This window comes from Podarcis melisellensis (genome assembly GCF_964234715.1).
Source record: "Podarcis melisellensis genome assembly, chromosome: 1".
Taxonomy (NCBI): Eukaryota; Metazoa; Chordata; class Lepidosauria; order Squamata; family Lacertidae; genus Podarcis; species Podarcis melisellensis.
Window position 1 is genome coordinate 79,560,181 of NC_138528.1, and position 14,657 is coordinate 79,574,837.

Here is a 14,657-nt window from a genome sequence, read left to right on the forward strand (position 1 = left end):
GGCACTACTCTACTGCTGCTGTTTCCTTTTCCAGTTCAGCAGCATGGGGGAAATCTCTGGCTTGCAATTTGGCCACTCCTGAACTTTCTAGCAGTATTACTAATCCAACTGAAAATTACGGTACATCTTGAAACAAAACAAAAATATAAGTCATACTGACAAATGGCAGAATTAGAATAATAAAGCAATGGACTCCTGATGTGAATGTGAGCATATCTGTCAGGGGCTCAGGAGCAGAGGCAAAGGAAAGGGAGGAAATGGAGAGCGAGGGGGAGGAATCCGAAGGAAGCGTAAGCGATGACAGTGGTCCGAGGTCTTTGAGTCTTTCCAGCGAATCGGAAGATTCACAGAAAGGGGCTCCCATGGTCAGAGCAAGGGGGTGCCTAGGGGGACACCCCAGGAAGAAGGGGCCAGAGGGGACTCAGAGAGCAGCAGTTGGAAATCAGGACCAACTTCCCCACCAGAGCGCAGTAGGGGGGAGGAGTCCCAGGTATCGGGATCAGGCTGCTCACCGCCAGTGGGAGGAGATGAGTCAGGATTGGCCACGCCTCCATCGGAGAGCGAGGAAACGGTCAAGAGGAAGGTTGGAGGCTGGGCGCAGGCGCCAAGTTCAAATGTACAGGCGAGCGGCACAGCAGGTAGCCCGGATAGGGAGCCAGGTCCTAAAGCCCGCCGGAAGGAGGGACAAGAGTCAGGGGGGTCAGCGTCAGAAGAGTCCAGAAAGGAGGAGACCCCGGGGGGCAGAAGGACCCAGAGGAGAAAAGAGCGACGGAAGAAGTGGAGTAAGGCTAGAGTCTTAAACTGGTGTACAGGGGGTGGAGACTCAGACGGAGCTTCGCCGATCTAGGTTATAAGACGTAGAGCTGCACGCTGCGGCTTGGAAATGGAAACTGGACTTCAATAAAGACTTTTGTACATTATTACTGACTAGCGTTGGTCCTCTGTGAGCTGGGACCTAGAGGCAGCCCTGACAATATCATTCTATTTTCTATTCACATCAGCAACAATGAGAAAGGAATAACTTTATTTTGTTTAAGAAAGTGACAAATGCTTTCACAATTGCCCAGTCAACAACCAGATCTCCATAAAGAATGTGTCAATGCCAGTGAACCAATTGCTAAGATAATGTTCAATTTTTATTTTAGTTTTTGCAAAGCACTTTTACAAAAGAACACTTTGATCAGCCTGGAGCCTCTGATTATGCCCCTTAGCTAATAAATATCACTTTACAGGAACCCTATGCTGAGGGAAAATGTGTGGTTAGAAATACCCAACAGGGTTTGGAGGAAGTTGCAACAATAAAATATTAAGAGAACATGTTCCTTCTAGAGGGCAGTTAAATAAATTGCAATGGCCTGATCTTTGGAAGTGAAAGGCATTCAACAGTTCCCATTGACTTCAGTGTGAACTATGATTAGTCATCTCCACTGAAGCCAAACTTTGATCCCTCGATATAGCCTTACATTACCTAATGCCTGGGACCTAGCTGTTGCCTTGCCTTTATATTTTTGATGCTTCAGTGCAGGAACTCTATAGTTTTTTTCAAGGCAAAGTACACTGGAATTGAATGTAGTTGTAAGTTGTCAGATCTGGTGTTCCAGATCTCTAGCTGACAATAATGAAAATGCAGTTTGGGAAGCTTCTAGTTATCGTCTCCCCTCTAATCCAATTCAATTTTATTGCATAAAAATACTTAAATAATATCAAATGAAATACTAGAGTAAACAATGACTATGGCTTAGTGTGACGCAATCAGCATACGGGTGTGTGGTTAGAAAATCGTGTCTACTTCTCCTTCCCCAATTCTGCTACTGTTGCACCACCAAGAACTAAGCCATGATATGACTTAGTGTTATGTGTTAGGCTAGTGGTTTCTCTTGCTCCAAACAAGCCACAAGCTGTAACCAAGGTTTGTTACTGGCTTACAACTCATGGTTTATTTGGGGAAGACAAAGTGTAGCTTCACTCATAACACTAAGCTAAATCGGTGGCATAGGAAGTGGGGTGCAGTGGGTGCAGGCCGCCACAGGTGTCATCACTGGGGGGGGTCACCGTGGGGCCTGGCCTGTAGCACGCCTGAGCCACACATCTCTCCTGGGGAGTTACACGGTGGCTCGGACACCTGCAGGCTCCGCGCTGCCTGAAATGGCAACGTGGGGCTTGCGGACTCTGTGGAGGTTCCACGCAGCGTGCTCTGCCCTGGCTTGCCCCGCCCCCGGGTGCAGGACATTTGTGCTGTCCCGGGCACTCGAGCAGCTAGCTATGCCACTGAGCTAATCATAGTCTCCTGGTAGTACACACAGTTGTGAGGGAGGAGCAAAGCAGCCAAGTTTTTCTGTGCACTAACCTGCTTCATAACTGGTTTGGCTTAGTGTTGCATGTGAATGACAACTATTAAAAGCATACAAATGCCAATATTATATTTGATATACTTTATATATCATAGAATCATAGAACTGTAGAGTTGGAAGCAAACACAAGGATCATCTAAGTCCTACCCCCTGCAATAATAATAATAATAATAATAATAATAATAATAATAATAATAATAATAATAATAAATTTTATTTATATCCCGCCCTCCCCAGCCGAAGCCGGGCTCAGGGCGGCTAACAACAATAAAACAGTACAAATGTACAGCACAAACAACACTCTAAAAGCATTCATTATAAAATTAATTAAATTCAAGCCACTGGCCACCATTGGGCCAGAGCTCCGCGAAAATTGTCAAGGGAGGGAGTCAGGCTGTGCCCTGGCCAAAGGCCTGGCGGAACAGCTCTGTCTTGCAGGCCCTGCGGAAAGATGTCAAGTCCTGCAGGGCCCTAGTCTCTTGTGACAGAGCGTTCCACCAGGTCGGAGCCACAGCCGAAAAAGCCCTGGCTCTAGTTGAGGCCAGCCTAAATTCTCTGTGGCCTGGGACCTTCAAGATGTTTTTATTTGAAGACCGTAAGTTTCTCTGTGGGGCATACCAGGAGAGGCGGTCCCGTAGGTACGAGGGTCCTAGGCTGTATAGGGCTTTAAAGGTTAAAACCAGCCCCTTAAACCTGATCCTGTACTCCACCGGGAGCCAGTGCAGCTGGTATAGCACCGGGTGAATGTGATCTTGCAGCGAAGACCCCATAAGGAGTCTCACTACAGCATTCTGCACCCGCTGGAGTTTCTGGGTCAGTCTCAAGGGCAGCCCCACGTAGAGCGAGTTACAATAATCCAGTCTGGAGGTGACCATAGCATGGATCACAGTGGCTAGGTCAGGGCGAGAGAGGTAAGGAGCCAACTGCTTAGCTTGGCGGAGATGAAAAAATGCCGCCTTTGTTATAGCTGCAATCTGCGCCTCCATGGAAAGGGAGGTGTCGAAGATTACACCCAAACTCTTAACGGACGGTGCTGGCACTAATTGCACGCCTGCAAGAGATGGGAGTTGCAGGAATCTTTTTGTCCAACATGGGGCTTGAACCCACGACCATGGCAATAAGAATCCCATGCTCCTCCAACTGAGCTATCCTAATGGTTCTGATTTCATTGTTTTTAAATGGACCAATACAAGAACATGCAAATAAACATTAGCAGAGAAGAGAAAACATGTTCAAAGCTCTAGAGATAATTGCACACACCAATCCAGTCAACACCATCCCCATTCCTTTATTTCATTCAGTACTCTGTACTGTATGAATATTTCTGCTTCACTGTGATAAAAAGGGGTGGAGGGAGAAGGAGAAAAACAGGTAGAAGGAAATAATGTGTCATCTGCATCTGATCTGGTTAGATCTCAATAGTGTAATTAGGGAAAGTGTCGAGTTATTCCGGCAGTTTCACATATGACAGAACTGTTCCCGGAGTAGCACAAAAAGGGAACCTTGGACTGCAACTTCTCAGCTATTTTCAGATAGTTGCAAGGGAGATTTCATTTCACTTTGCTCTGATAGCTGCAGAAAACTCAGTTGACATTTGTTCCAATTCAGCAGTAAGCAGTGGGTTTTCCCAAGCACAACAGTGGGACCAAAAAAGTACTTTTCGGACCCTTGATTAGAAATCCACAAGTGTGTGGATGAGTCCTGAGTTAAATAGTGTAACCAGATCAATCTGCAGTTTCTTTTTGTCTCCTGCCCTTTGCATTTTATATTGTACGTGTTATATATTGTTATAAGAATTCTAAGGTAACAATATTTTCTCATGCTGCTAAATTATCAGTGTAATTCAATAAAACTGTTTTGATTATTTTTTTAAAAAAGGAGGGGCTTTGACTTCCAGGTCAATTTCATGACATATCACTTCACTAAATACTTTAAAAATTGAGGATTAAATGGTGGGTGCCTGAGCTTGCTGTACAAGAACCCCTAAAATTACTTTTCCCTCTGGTTAAGTCCATTCTTCATCAACTGTGGATCTACTAAATCTGGCATCATGCCCAGGGCAGTTTTGTGATGTATGAAGCTGTCATTGGTGATCACCTCATAGGATCTGTCCATGCTGCTATCATGTTTGGAATCTATTGATCATTGACAAGGCCCAATACATTTTTGTATTTCTAGTACTGATTTCCTTTGTCTTTTATTCTCATCAGATAGAAGCAATTCTGGTTTTATGATTTTAGCACTCCTGGTTTGACTTGGTAAATGCTTCTTTAGCTGCTGATTGATTTTATCTACAAAGAGGAAACACATGTGGAATTACAGCACTAAGTAAAAGCATCTTTATACAATACTCTGTTTTCAGCCTTAGCTATAGCCAGAGATATTAGTTCACTGCGACTAGCTTCTCTGTGCAGGGGGCAGCAGAGCATTTTCTCTTACCAAAAACTTCTATGGAGGTCACCCCCAAATTACAGTCCACTTATGCAAATTTTCTACTTTCAAAGGGTCTACTGGACAAAGCTGGCCTTTTGTGTTTCCGAACACTAATCACATACAGTGCCACTGCAAGTGTGACAAGGGGAAGGGACCTACCTAGATCTTTTCCTGTTCTCCTTTCAGAAGCAAAGCCGTTCCTCCCACCAGATAAACCCTTATCCTTACCTTCTCTTTTTCCATTTCATTTCAGGGCAAACGCTATAAAAACTCCTTGGAGACGGTGGGAACTCCAGATTCCAGCCGAGGTCGCAGTGAAAAGAAAGCCATTAAGTAAGTCCCAGGAGGAATTATAGGAGTGAATGGATTGGAGGTGTTTGGATCACAATCACTGCACAATGAAGATATTCATTGGGGATGTGTTGGCTGTTTTGCCTTCAGGCAACCCTGTAGCTGAAAAGTCCTAAGCACACGTCACATGTCTCCTCCACTGCCATATTGCTCTAATCCTAAGCATGCATATATATATATATATATATATATATATATATATATATATAATCTCACACTACTGCAGTAGCAGCCAGTGTAGTAGGGCATGGCTACCCTCCCAACATTGGTATCTCTGCAGCGTACCTGGTCAGGACTGAGTGATGGTGAGGTCAGGGCTGCATAGACCACCAGCGGAAGCACCACATTGTCTCTCCCAGTGTGTCCACACAGCCCCAAGCTCCCCTCCCCGCTGTCTCTCCCCAGACCTCTCCTGATGAGTTGCCAGTGTTGGGAGGGCAGCTTCGCAGTACCACCGCACCAGCTGCCACTGCACCACTGTACATGTGTTGTACACTTGCAGCTCCTGATACTGCTTCAGTTTGTGTAATTGTTCCTGTATTTTTTGTAAATACCCCACTCTTGTGCATACACCTTTATGTTTTCCAACCAGACAGTAGTCCAAAATGCTCTTGGCACACCTGTAAATATTTCTCGTCCCAACATTCATCAGAGTAGCACCACTTCTTTTATTACCCTGAAACTTTTCCCTACGAAAATAAGGCTGTTCTCTTTATATCACTCTTACCCTCTCACCATAGCAATCTGACACCTGTAGTCACACCTCCCAAGGCTCAAAACTCCAAGTGCTATCCCTCAAAAAGCAATTCTATCCCTATTACATTTCTGCAAGCCCCACCCCCACCCCCCCACATTTACTATTTTATCTGCTTCTTTGACATTTTCCCTGGGCACAGCCTGTATTTCAACACATTTCAGACTCTCTCCTTCCCTATACATGTGACGTCAACAGATTCGGACTACCCAAGAGATCAGTACCAAACTGCAGTTCTGCCTTATATGTAGCCATCCACACTTGATATATACCAGTCCAAATAAGAGTTCAGCCTTTCTTCTGTTTCTGGGCACGTGATAAATTTCCTGAATAGAAAAGCAAACCATCGATATTTTCTTTCTCCAGGGCTTAGTCTCAGGCATGTCTGTAGTGTAAAAGTTAGTAAAATCCTCCTGGCCCCTTTTCATGGGGTGAGAAGATAATTATTTCATTTATTATTTATCTCATAAATTTTATTTATTGCTTGATTGCAAAAACAACAACAACTGGTTATGAATATTCCCTACGCATGTAGATTCCTGAGCCTTAAGACCATGCCCCCACATTTTCAGATTGTGCCAATTGGTTCCAGGCAAAATTCATGGCTGGCTGCATAGTCTTCCTTTAGCCTGAATAAATAAATAAATCCTTTCCACTGAAACAACTCCAAGTCATTGTGGTCTATGGACTTACTCCAGGTTCCTTTGTGGCTGTGTGTGTTCACACAAAGAAATGACTTGGCGATGAGTTGCGTAGTAGTAAAGTGGCAGACTCAGTAGTGGGACAAACTGTAAACAGCATATTTGTCCATGTCACTGTGATTTAAGTCCCTCTGGTTATATGAAAATATTCTCTAGCAGGAAGCTGGGGACTAAGCCAAATTACACATTCCCTCCAATTATATGCTGCTCTTCCTTTGCCTTCTGTGGAAGAGTTCTCTTAAGCTTTAACCTTTATCAGCTTTCCGATAGTATGATAGGGCCCACCCTTCTCTATAAACACTTCTGGGTCTCTTTATCCTCATTGTCTTACATAAAGAATAGGTTTTCCCAACTTTGCTGCATAGGAACCCCTGCTTTTACTTGGATTTTTCTTTCATTGCATTTTCTTGGGACCTTTATGATAAATATTGTTGAGGACCTACTGTCGTTTGGTTTGAAGGCTAACAGAGGAGAGAGACCTAGAACACTTACTCTCTTTTTTAAAGTAATGTTCGTCACATAACATTTTCTATATATACTTCATCTACATTTGTAACCTAACCCTTGTTAAAACTGTACTTGTTCCCCCAAAATGTTTACAATGTTTCTGGTTTGTTGGCAGGAGATGATTCTGCTCAGCTCCTTGAGCTGGACTTCTTCAAAGTAGATGCTTCCTTCTTTTTGTCCCTGAAGGGTGTGGTGGGTTAAGGGCTATAACATACAACAAAGGGTGTTCTGTGTAGAAAAGATTTATAACCCAATCCTCATACATGTTAACTTGGACTCAAGGCCACTGATTTCAGTGGGTCTTTCTCCTAAGTAAATGGCATAGGATTAAAGCCTGACAGTGCATTCCTATGCATGCTTACTTGGAAGTAAGCCCCATTGTTTCCAATGGGATTTACTTCCTAGTCAGTGTGTTTAGGATTTTCACCTAGTTACCCAGTGATTAACACAGAACTTTCCCTTAGAAGCAAGGAAGAGGTGAGCATATCACAGTATTTGAGTACTGCAGTAGCACATGAAGCTGCTGTGCTGAGCAATGTGGTGGAACAAAACCTTTAAGGTGCCTAGGCTATTCCTTTGACTCATCAATGCAGCTGTACTCATAGCTCAATTGAAGATGGGTCTCCATTTATTTCTTCCCTTTCTTCCATTTAGTTCTTCCCTTTCTTTCACATTGCAACAATTACTTACGATGAGTTGAATTTATATGATAGGGATACATCACATTGGGGTGAAATTTCTCCCATGATTACAATTCCTTGTAGGTGCACACCCATATGGCGAAACTGATATTTTGTCTCATCTTCAGGAATGATTAAAAACTCACATTTCCCGAGAGCATGATTAAGTATCAGTTTTGCAACATGGCTGGTGTTTTGCCTTCCAGTATGATCATACAAGCTAACCCTCAGTTCCTCACTGCCATCTGCCTATGCGACTGCCAAGTCAAATTTTCTGCAGTACAGGACACTGCAGAGATCTGGCATTTATTCCAAGGAGTTCAGTGGTGAAGCTGAAATGTTGTGAAATAAGAGAAGTTGATTACATCCCATGGAACTATGTGGATCTGGTAAAAGGAGTGTTCCTTCAAAAGTGTGAACATCTGGCACTTTCTGACTTGTATCTCCTCCTGTTTGGTACCAAGAAACCCACTGGGGTGATGATACAGAGGGCCAAACTGCAATAACTAATTATATAGCATTAAGCTGTATGTATATGTTTTTCCTTTTTTTAACAAGTGTGGGAGGAAGACAATTGTCATCAGGACCACAGCATGCACAGAGGTGAAGTTTATTATTTCCTTCTCCAGACACAATCCCAAGGGCAACGCTTCTCTCCCTGCAAGCTTAGAAAGAATATTCCTTTTGTTGCCAGTGGGAGCTTTTGTTCTAAGCCTGCATACAGGGTGCATTTTCATCTTGGACTGTGGTTGTGGAGGGAAGGGATACCTCACCTTCCTGCGTACCATAGTCATTGGGGGACCCAATAAATAAAGAAAAAAACATATTCATGACTGCTTGCGATGCTGTGCCCTTAAAGTGACATCTAGTTTGACCCCCAAACAGAAAGATTGGTGACATTTCAGTATGTGTGCATTTGTGTTGTGCAAGCATTTATGTGTGATTATTCATATATATGTGTGTGTGTGTATGCGCATTGTATGTAGATGTGTGCTTACACCTCATATTTTGCATGAGTGAGTGTGTATGTGTGCACATACTTGCATATAGGTAGATATTGCATCCTTGGATGCATGGACCCATCTGTAGCTTGAGTCTCTGAGTAGCGCTGCTTTCCGTTAGCTAAAGCCTTAGCAGAACCAGATGTGATGAATACAGAGATCTGGGGTCTTGTTCTTTTATCATAAATGTGTGATACTCACTGTTGTCTCCCTGGTGTCTTTGGGACCTGGCAGGCTGTGTACATTCTGCTCTCACTGGATGGCTATGCCTATGAGTGGGTCAAGATCACCATGATGCAACAGTACTAACCGCCACTAAACATAGCAATATGGAAAGCCTGGGACTCTTCTCTCACATTGCACAGCAGCAGAAGTGTTTCCCTTGCACAGTCCCATTGCAGCATTACAGGAGGCCTCTATGACACCCCTGATCCCAAGCTCAACAAGGCAAGTGACATATGAGGAGGAAGGCAAACAGAGATTCACAGCGGAGAGAGGCTTGCCTCTCCACTTTCCCCACTTCCTTGTAACACTTTTCTTTGTGTTTCCATTCCCTGTGAATGAGCCTTGAGTTCAGGTGCTTGCAGACTGCTGCTATTTTGGGGTGGGATTCAATCACGTCCTGGTAAATTCAGGTTGTGCGAGTACAGTTGATTGAGAAGTTCTGAGCAAGAAAATAAGAAGAATGCACTGGAAAGTGTGGGGAAATGCTTTCTGTGAACTCAACGCCCAAGACAAATGCTGAATAAATAGGTCATCTGGGGGGAAATGCAGTTACCCTTTATCCCAGGTTTTCATTTTCTCCTCTTATGTGTCTCAAGAGGCCAGTGGAAAGCCTTTTCATCCTCAAGCCCGGAAGGAGGACAGTTAATGAGCAGCGAATGGACTGCGCACAGAAGTGTACCCTGGAAGGAACCTTTGATGTCTCCAATAAATTTACCAAAGAGCCACTTGACTTCAAAGATCATTGTTGTCAGATCTCCGTCCTGTGAAACAAGTGCTAGGTAGCCATTTGATGAGCTCTAAAATCAGGAGAAGATGGTTTAGTCAGGCTCTATCAGATCATAGAGTGGGAGTCATGGCCTATTTAGAGAATATTGCCAGTGCACAGCCTCTAATTCAAGACAGATCGCCCTCCCTGGCTCCTTCTGCACAACTGAGCAGAAGATCCATGTGAGGACATGCCACATCCCTCAGGCTGCGTGAGGCCCTCTTCTTGATGACAAGCATCCAGAGTCATCTTTATTATTACTTCCCATGCTCCAGGCACACATCCTGGCAGGCATGGGGAAAGGGTTCAGAGGCCAAAGCCTTGCTCAAATTAATTCTCTCCCAGTGATTTTCTTGAATTTCACATCAATACACGTGAACAAAATCCCATGGTTTTTATACCGCTCATGTGCGCCACATTGCTATACGCTTGATAGAATTATAACACTCTACTTCAGTGCCTCACAGGAACCATCTTGGTGAGTCGCTCTCCCTAACCTGTCACTCAAGATTCTTTGCTGCTCCTCTGTTACATTTATCTCTAATCTGATGCATGCGTTCTGCACAGAGAACCACTTGGAAGAGATGATATTCTCCCCCTGCAGAAGCAGCAGTAGGTCCTGCCAATATTTTGGGGTTGGGACAGAAATTACTACTATTTTTTTTTTCTTTTAAAAAGAAAAAGAAAAATATGCTGTCATTGTGCTAGGTGCTGTTGCAATCCTTCTCTAGAAGGCTCCATATTAGATGAAGACTGAAAAATGAGTAGTGCACGCAAAATGGCACTACTTTGTCCTCCCCAGGAGGCAAAGCGGAGGGCCTGAGAAGGCAAGGTGTAAGGCCGTCTGAGGGAAACTTCTTTAACTGCACGCCATCTCTCTCTATCTCTCTCTCTCTTTCTTTCTCTTTCTCTCTTTCCACCAGATTCTGGAGTTGCCTGCTCCTGTCTTCCTCCAGTTTTACCTCCTGTTCCCACCTGTCCCTCCGTGTGTGTGTGTGTGTGTGTGTGTGTGTGTGTGTGTGTACACATGTGGGTGTGAGGCACAGAGCTTACCTTCCACAGGAGGAGAAATCACCACTCTGACCTCGCTGTCTCTCATTTGGGTTTGGTTTTTTTTTTCTCCTTCCTCCCCTCGCAGGAATTTAGATTCTCTCTCTTGTATTTCCCTTTTTTATTTTTATTTTTCTCCCCTCATCACCGGCTGATGTAGTGATCTAGACAGAGACTTTTGGAATAACAATGACAACACAGTGCAGCAGAAATGGAGCTCCTACCCTCCCAAGGAGTTTATACTAAACATATCACCTTACGCCCCGTATGGTGATCCACGACTTTCCCTCAAGTGAGTCTCTCTTTAACTGATTTGATCATATATAGTGAGTATATGCACACCCTTCTTCCAACCTCCCCCTTCCTGCTTTCCCCTTCCCCTTCCCCTTCTTCCCCCTTCTACCTCTTCCCTCACACTCCACCCCCTCCCCATGGACAAATGGCCATGGAGACGAGCAACCCCTCCTGCCTTCCCTCCCTCCCTCCCCCTTCCCATCCATTAATTCAGTGGTTCCCAACTACTGGCATTTGCACTGGTACTTGGTATGATAGACTTGTGTGGTTGATGCCCTGGATAGCCCTTTTCTCTGGTCCCAGTGCAATATAGTGTTCTTCTGGATTTGTTGGCATCAGGTCAAGCTCCTGACTTTCAGGGTAGGCCTTCCAACCAAGTGGTTGGCTTCTGTACTCTGCTTTAAACCCAATACACACAATAGTGACATAACCAACCCAAATGGAAACAATGGCCAACACTGCCCAAGGCCTTAGAGCCCAATCACAAACTTAGAGCAGTCCTGTTGTTCTGGAGGGGCCTTGGCTCAGACGTTCGGCTTGCTAGGCTTGTACGGTGCTCCCAATGGGTTGAGAACCACTGCCTTAAGCAGCTCCCTAAGAGAGGCCGGCACCTTTTCCCCCCTGCCCCCCGCCCCCAGTCCCTTTGGCTCTCCTACCCCTCACACCCCTCCACCTTCTCTGCAGCACAGGACGGGGTTGCCCGTTTTGGTCACCCTCTCAGCGTGTTCTCTGCATCTGCACTGTGTGGTGATGGTGATGGCAGTGGTAAGCTCTCTCACTAACATGGCTTTTCTCTCCCTTCGCCTGCACAGTGCCTCTCCCAATGGCCTTATCCATTGTTCAACCCTTCTTTGTCTATGGAATAAAGTAACTTTTGGCTGCAATCATAACCTCACAACCAAGCCAGGGCTGCCTGCTGTCTTTGCCTGGGACAAAGGCTCTCCTTGGCCCTTTCTTTTGCAGTGCTGATGTCTCTCTTTCTCTCTGTCTGTCTGTCTGTCTGTCCCTTGTCTGTCTGTCTCTGTCTCTCTCTTTCTGTCTCTCTCTTTCTCTCTCTCTCTCTTTCTCTTTTTCCCCCCTCCTCTTTGCGTGACCTCCTTCTCACTACCACCGGCCACCTTCCTCTCCTGACGTGCCCCAGTGGCACCTTGTTGTCAGGTGCAAAGTTGGCTGCTTCAGCCACCTCAGGATTGGCTGGGGAGCGGGAAGGACGCCACGGGGAGAGGCAGCAGCTCCGAGAGGACGGCATGAAGAGCAGCGTGTCTGCCCACAGCGAGCCCAGCATTGGGAAGGCGGGGAGAGGTCGATGGCAAACGGTGCAGAGCCACCTAGCAGCAGGGAAACTCAGCCTATCCAAGTGAGTGAGAGTACATTACAGGCCTGGCCTGGCCTTGTGACACAGAAGTCCTTGTAGCTAGGGATGGGCTGAGGGCGGGGGCAGGGAGGGGGAGGGGGAGAAACCAAACCCAGCTACCATCTTGGTGTTAGATTCAGGCAGAGCAGAGGAAAGCATAGGTGATGGTTGTGACACCTGATGGAGCAGTCTGCTGTGCCCTGGGATCAGTGAAAAAAGTTCTGTTGTGCAGGAGCAGAGGGCTGTATTACACACACACACTCTCTGGCTTCATATGGAAGTAGTCTTGAGCATATGCAAATCAATAAAATAAACAGAATTTTGCCATATGAAAAAGGATTTCACTTTTAGTAAGTGTTATCACTGTGTGATCCTTAGTTGACTAATTTATATTACTAACCAATCAGAGAAGGGACGCAGGTGACACTGTGGTCTAAACCACAGAGCCTAGGGCTTGCTGATCTGAAGGTTGGTGGTTCGAATCCCCGCATCGGGGTGAGCTCCCATTGCTCGGTCCCTGCTCCTGCCAACCTAGCAGTTTGAAAGCACGTCAAAGTGGAAGTAGATAAATAGGTATCGCTCCGGTGGGAACGTTTCCGTGCGCTGCTCTGGTTTCGCCAGAAGCGGCTTAGTCATGCTGGCCACATGACCTGGAAGCTGTATGCCAGCTCCCTCAGCCAATAAAGCGAGATGAGCACCGCAACCCCAGAGTCGTCCGCGACTGGACCTAACAGTCAGGGGGTACCTTTAACCTTTAACCAATTAGAGGTTAAAGGTTCAGAAGAAGAGAGCTACGACTCTATTAGTAGCTTTCAGTGGACTGCCCATCAGTAGATAAGGGCTTCATGCTAGGTTAGGCCAAAGGGCTGACCATAGCAACTGTAGCAGTACCTGCGCTATTAGATGATTCTGAGTAAATTTACTGTGAGCTACAAGGTGATCCTAGTGTGAGCTGTCCAGAAGTGTGAGACCAGAGTGTGATTCATTCCAGACCTTTTTATCTTTCACAGATGCTCCCTGTGTCTTGAGCAGAAAGATCCCATAACTATCTTTATTAGTGGGCTTATCTTCCATTAGGTTTCCAAACAGCTCTTCCTCTTGACCCTACTGAATGAGCATTCCTATGTGGCTTCTCAAAACCGATGTGGACTCAGGAAATGACCGCTAGTTCGTTTGTCCTGTCAGGTGCCTCTTTCCTGACACCTAAGGAGACCAAAAGTCTTAATATTAATTCATATCTAGATTAGTCCTAGACACTGAAGCATTTCCTGACTAAATGAAGTTTTCATTGTGGAGTACACTAATCTGTCATATACATCCCTCATAATGAAGATTTTTGTGACTGGATTGTCCCTGTATCTGGCATGTGTGTTTTTGTGATGGAGCGCTACTTTGCTTTGTCTGTCTGTCTGAGATAGCCCACCTGTCTGCTTGCACAATAGCCTTGTGATAGGAACTGGAAGTGGGATAAGGTACCCGCAGGTATGCCAGAGGGCCAGGTGTAAATGGTACAGTCCCTACAGCACTGGGACTGCTTCCCACACCGCAATTACCCTTGATAGAAATTTATATAGTCTGCTGGCTCCAGGCCTAGGAGAGCCAATTTTAGTTTCCTGTGACTGAGAGGTTGAAAATTGGACTAATTTAGGATTTGATAGAAAACTGAAATGAGGTCACTGCATGTGAAGAAGGCAGTGGCTGGAAAGGTCCATTTCTGCCTCATGCCTGGCAGTAGGGGGGTTGGGCTTAGGGGCTCAGTACATGATCCAAACAAGCTCATTGGTAGCAGATGCATGCAGAGCTACCTGAATAATTTCCCAAGGCAAGAAAAGGGGGGTGTTGGGCTCTTTGCTTATATAGGTTTTCACAAGTCCTTCCTTTCCTTTCCTTTCCTTTCCTTTCTCTTCTCTTTCTCTCTTGCTCTTCCTCCTTTCTCTTCTCTTCTCTTCTCTTCTCTTCTCTTCTCTTCTCTAACACAAAAAGATTCCACCACTTTGCCATTACATCCCTGGCATCAGCATTTCTTTGCTGTTTTTGGTGGAGGTGGCTTTCAGGCCAGGTCAGGCCAGCAGCAAGTAAGGAACGCTTGAACCCTTCTGTCACGAGGTCCTGGTTTCTGTGCCTCCTTGGTTAAACCTAAGAATTAGGTTGGCTTTAATTTCTACACAAAGTGGCCTGTGAAATATTTTG

The 14,657-nt window shown here is 45.4% G+C and overlaps 1 protein-coding gene across 5 annotated transcripts in view; it reads left to right on the plus strand.

The window, feature by feature from the left end:
• SYT7 (synaptotagmin 7) overlaps positions 1-14,657 on the plus strand; it is a 219,492-nt gene that overhangs the window by 140,479 nt on the left and 64,356 nt on the right. For 2 of the 5 annotated variants that reach the window (XM_081930604.1, XM_081930605.1), the window contains exons 3-4: positions 5,038-5,117; positions 10,980-11,111. In XM_081930604.1, coding sequence (XP_081786730.1) covers positions 5,038-5,117; positions 10,980-11,111 — 212 coding nt within the window. Of the gene's footprint in view, positions 1-5,037; positions 5,118-10,979; positions 11,112-12,254; positions 12,471-14,657 lie in introns of all 5 variants that reach the window. The other 3 variants (XM_081930607.1, XM_081930606.1, XM_081930603.1) reach the window with 2 other exon arrangements.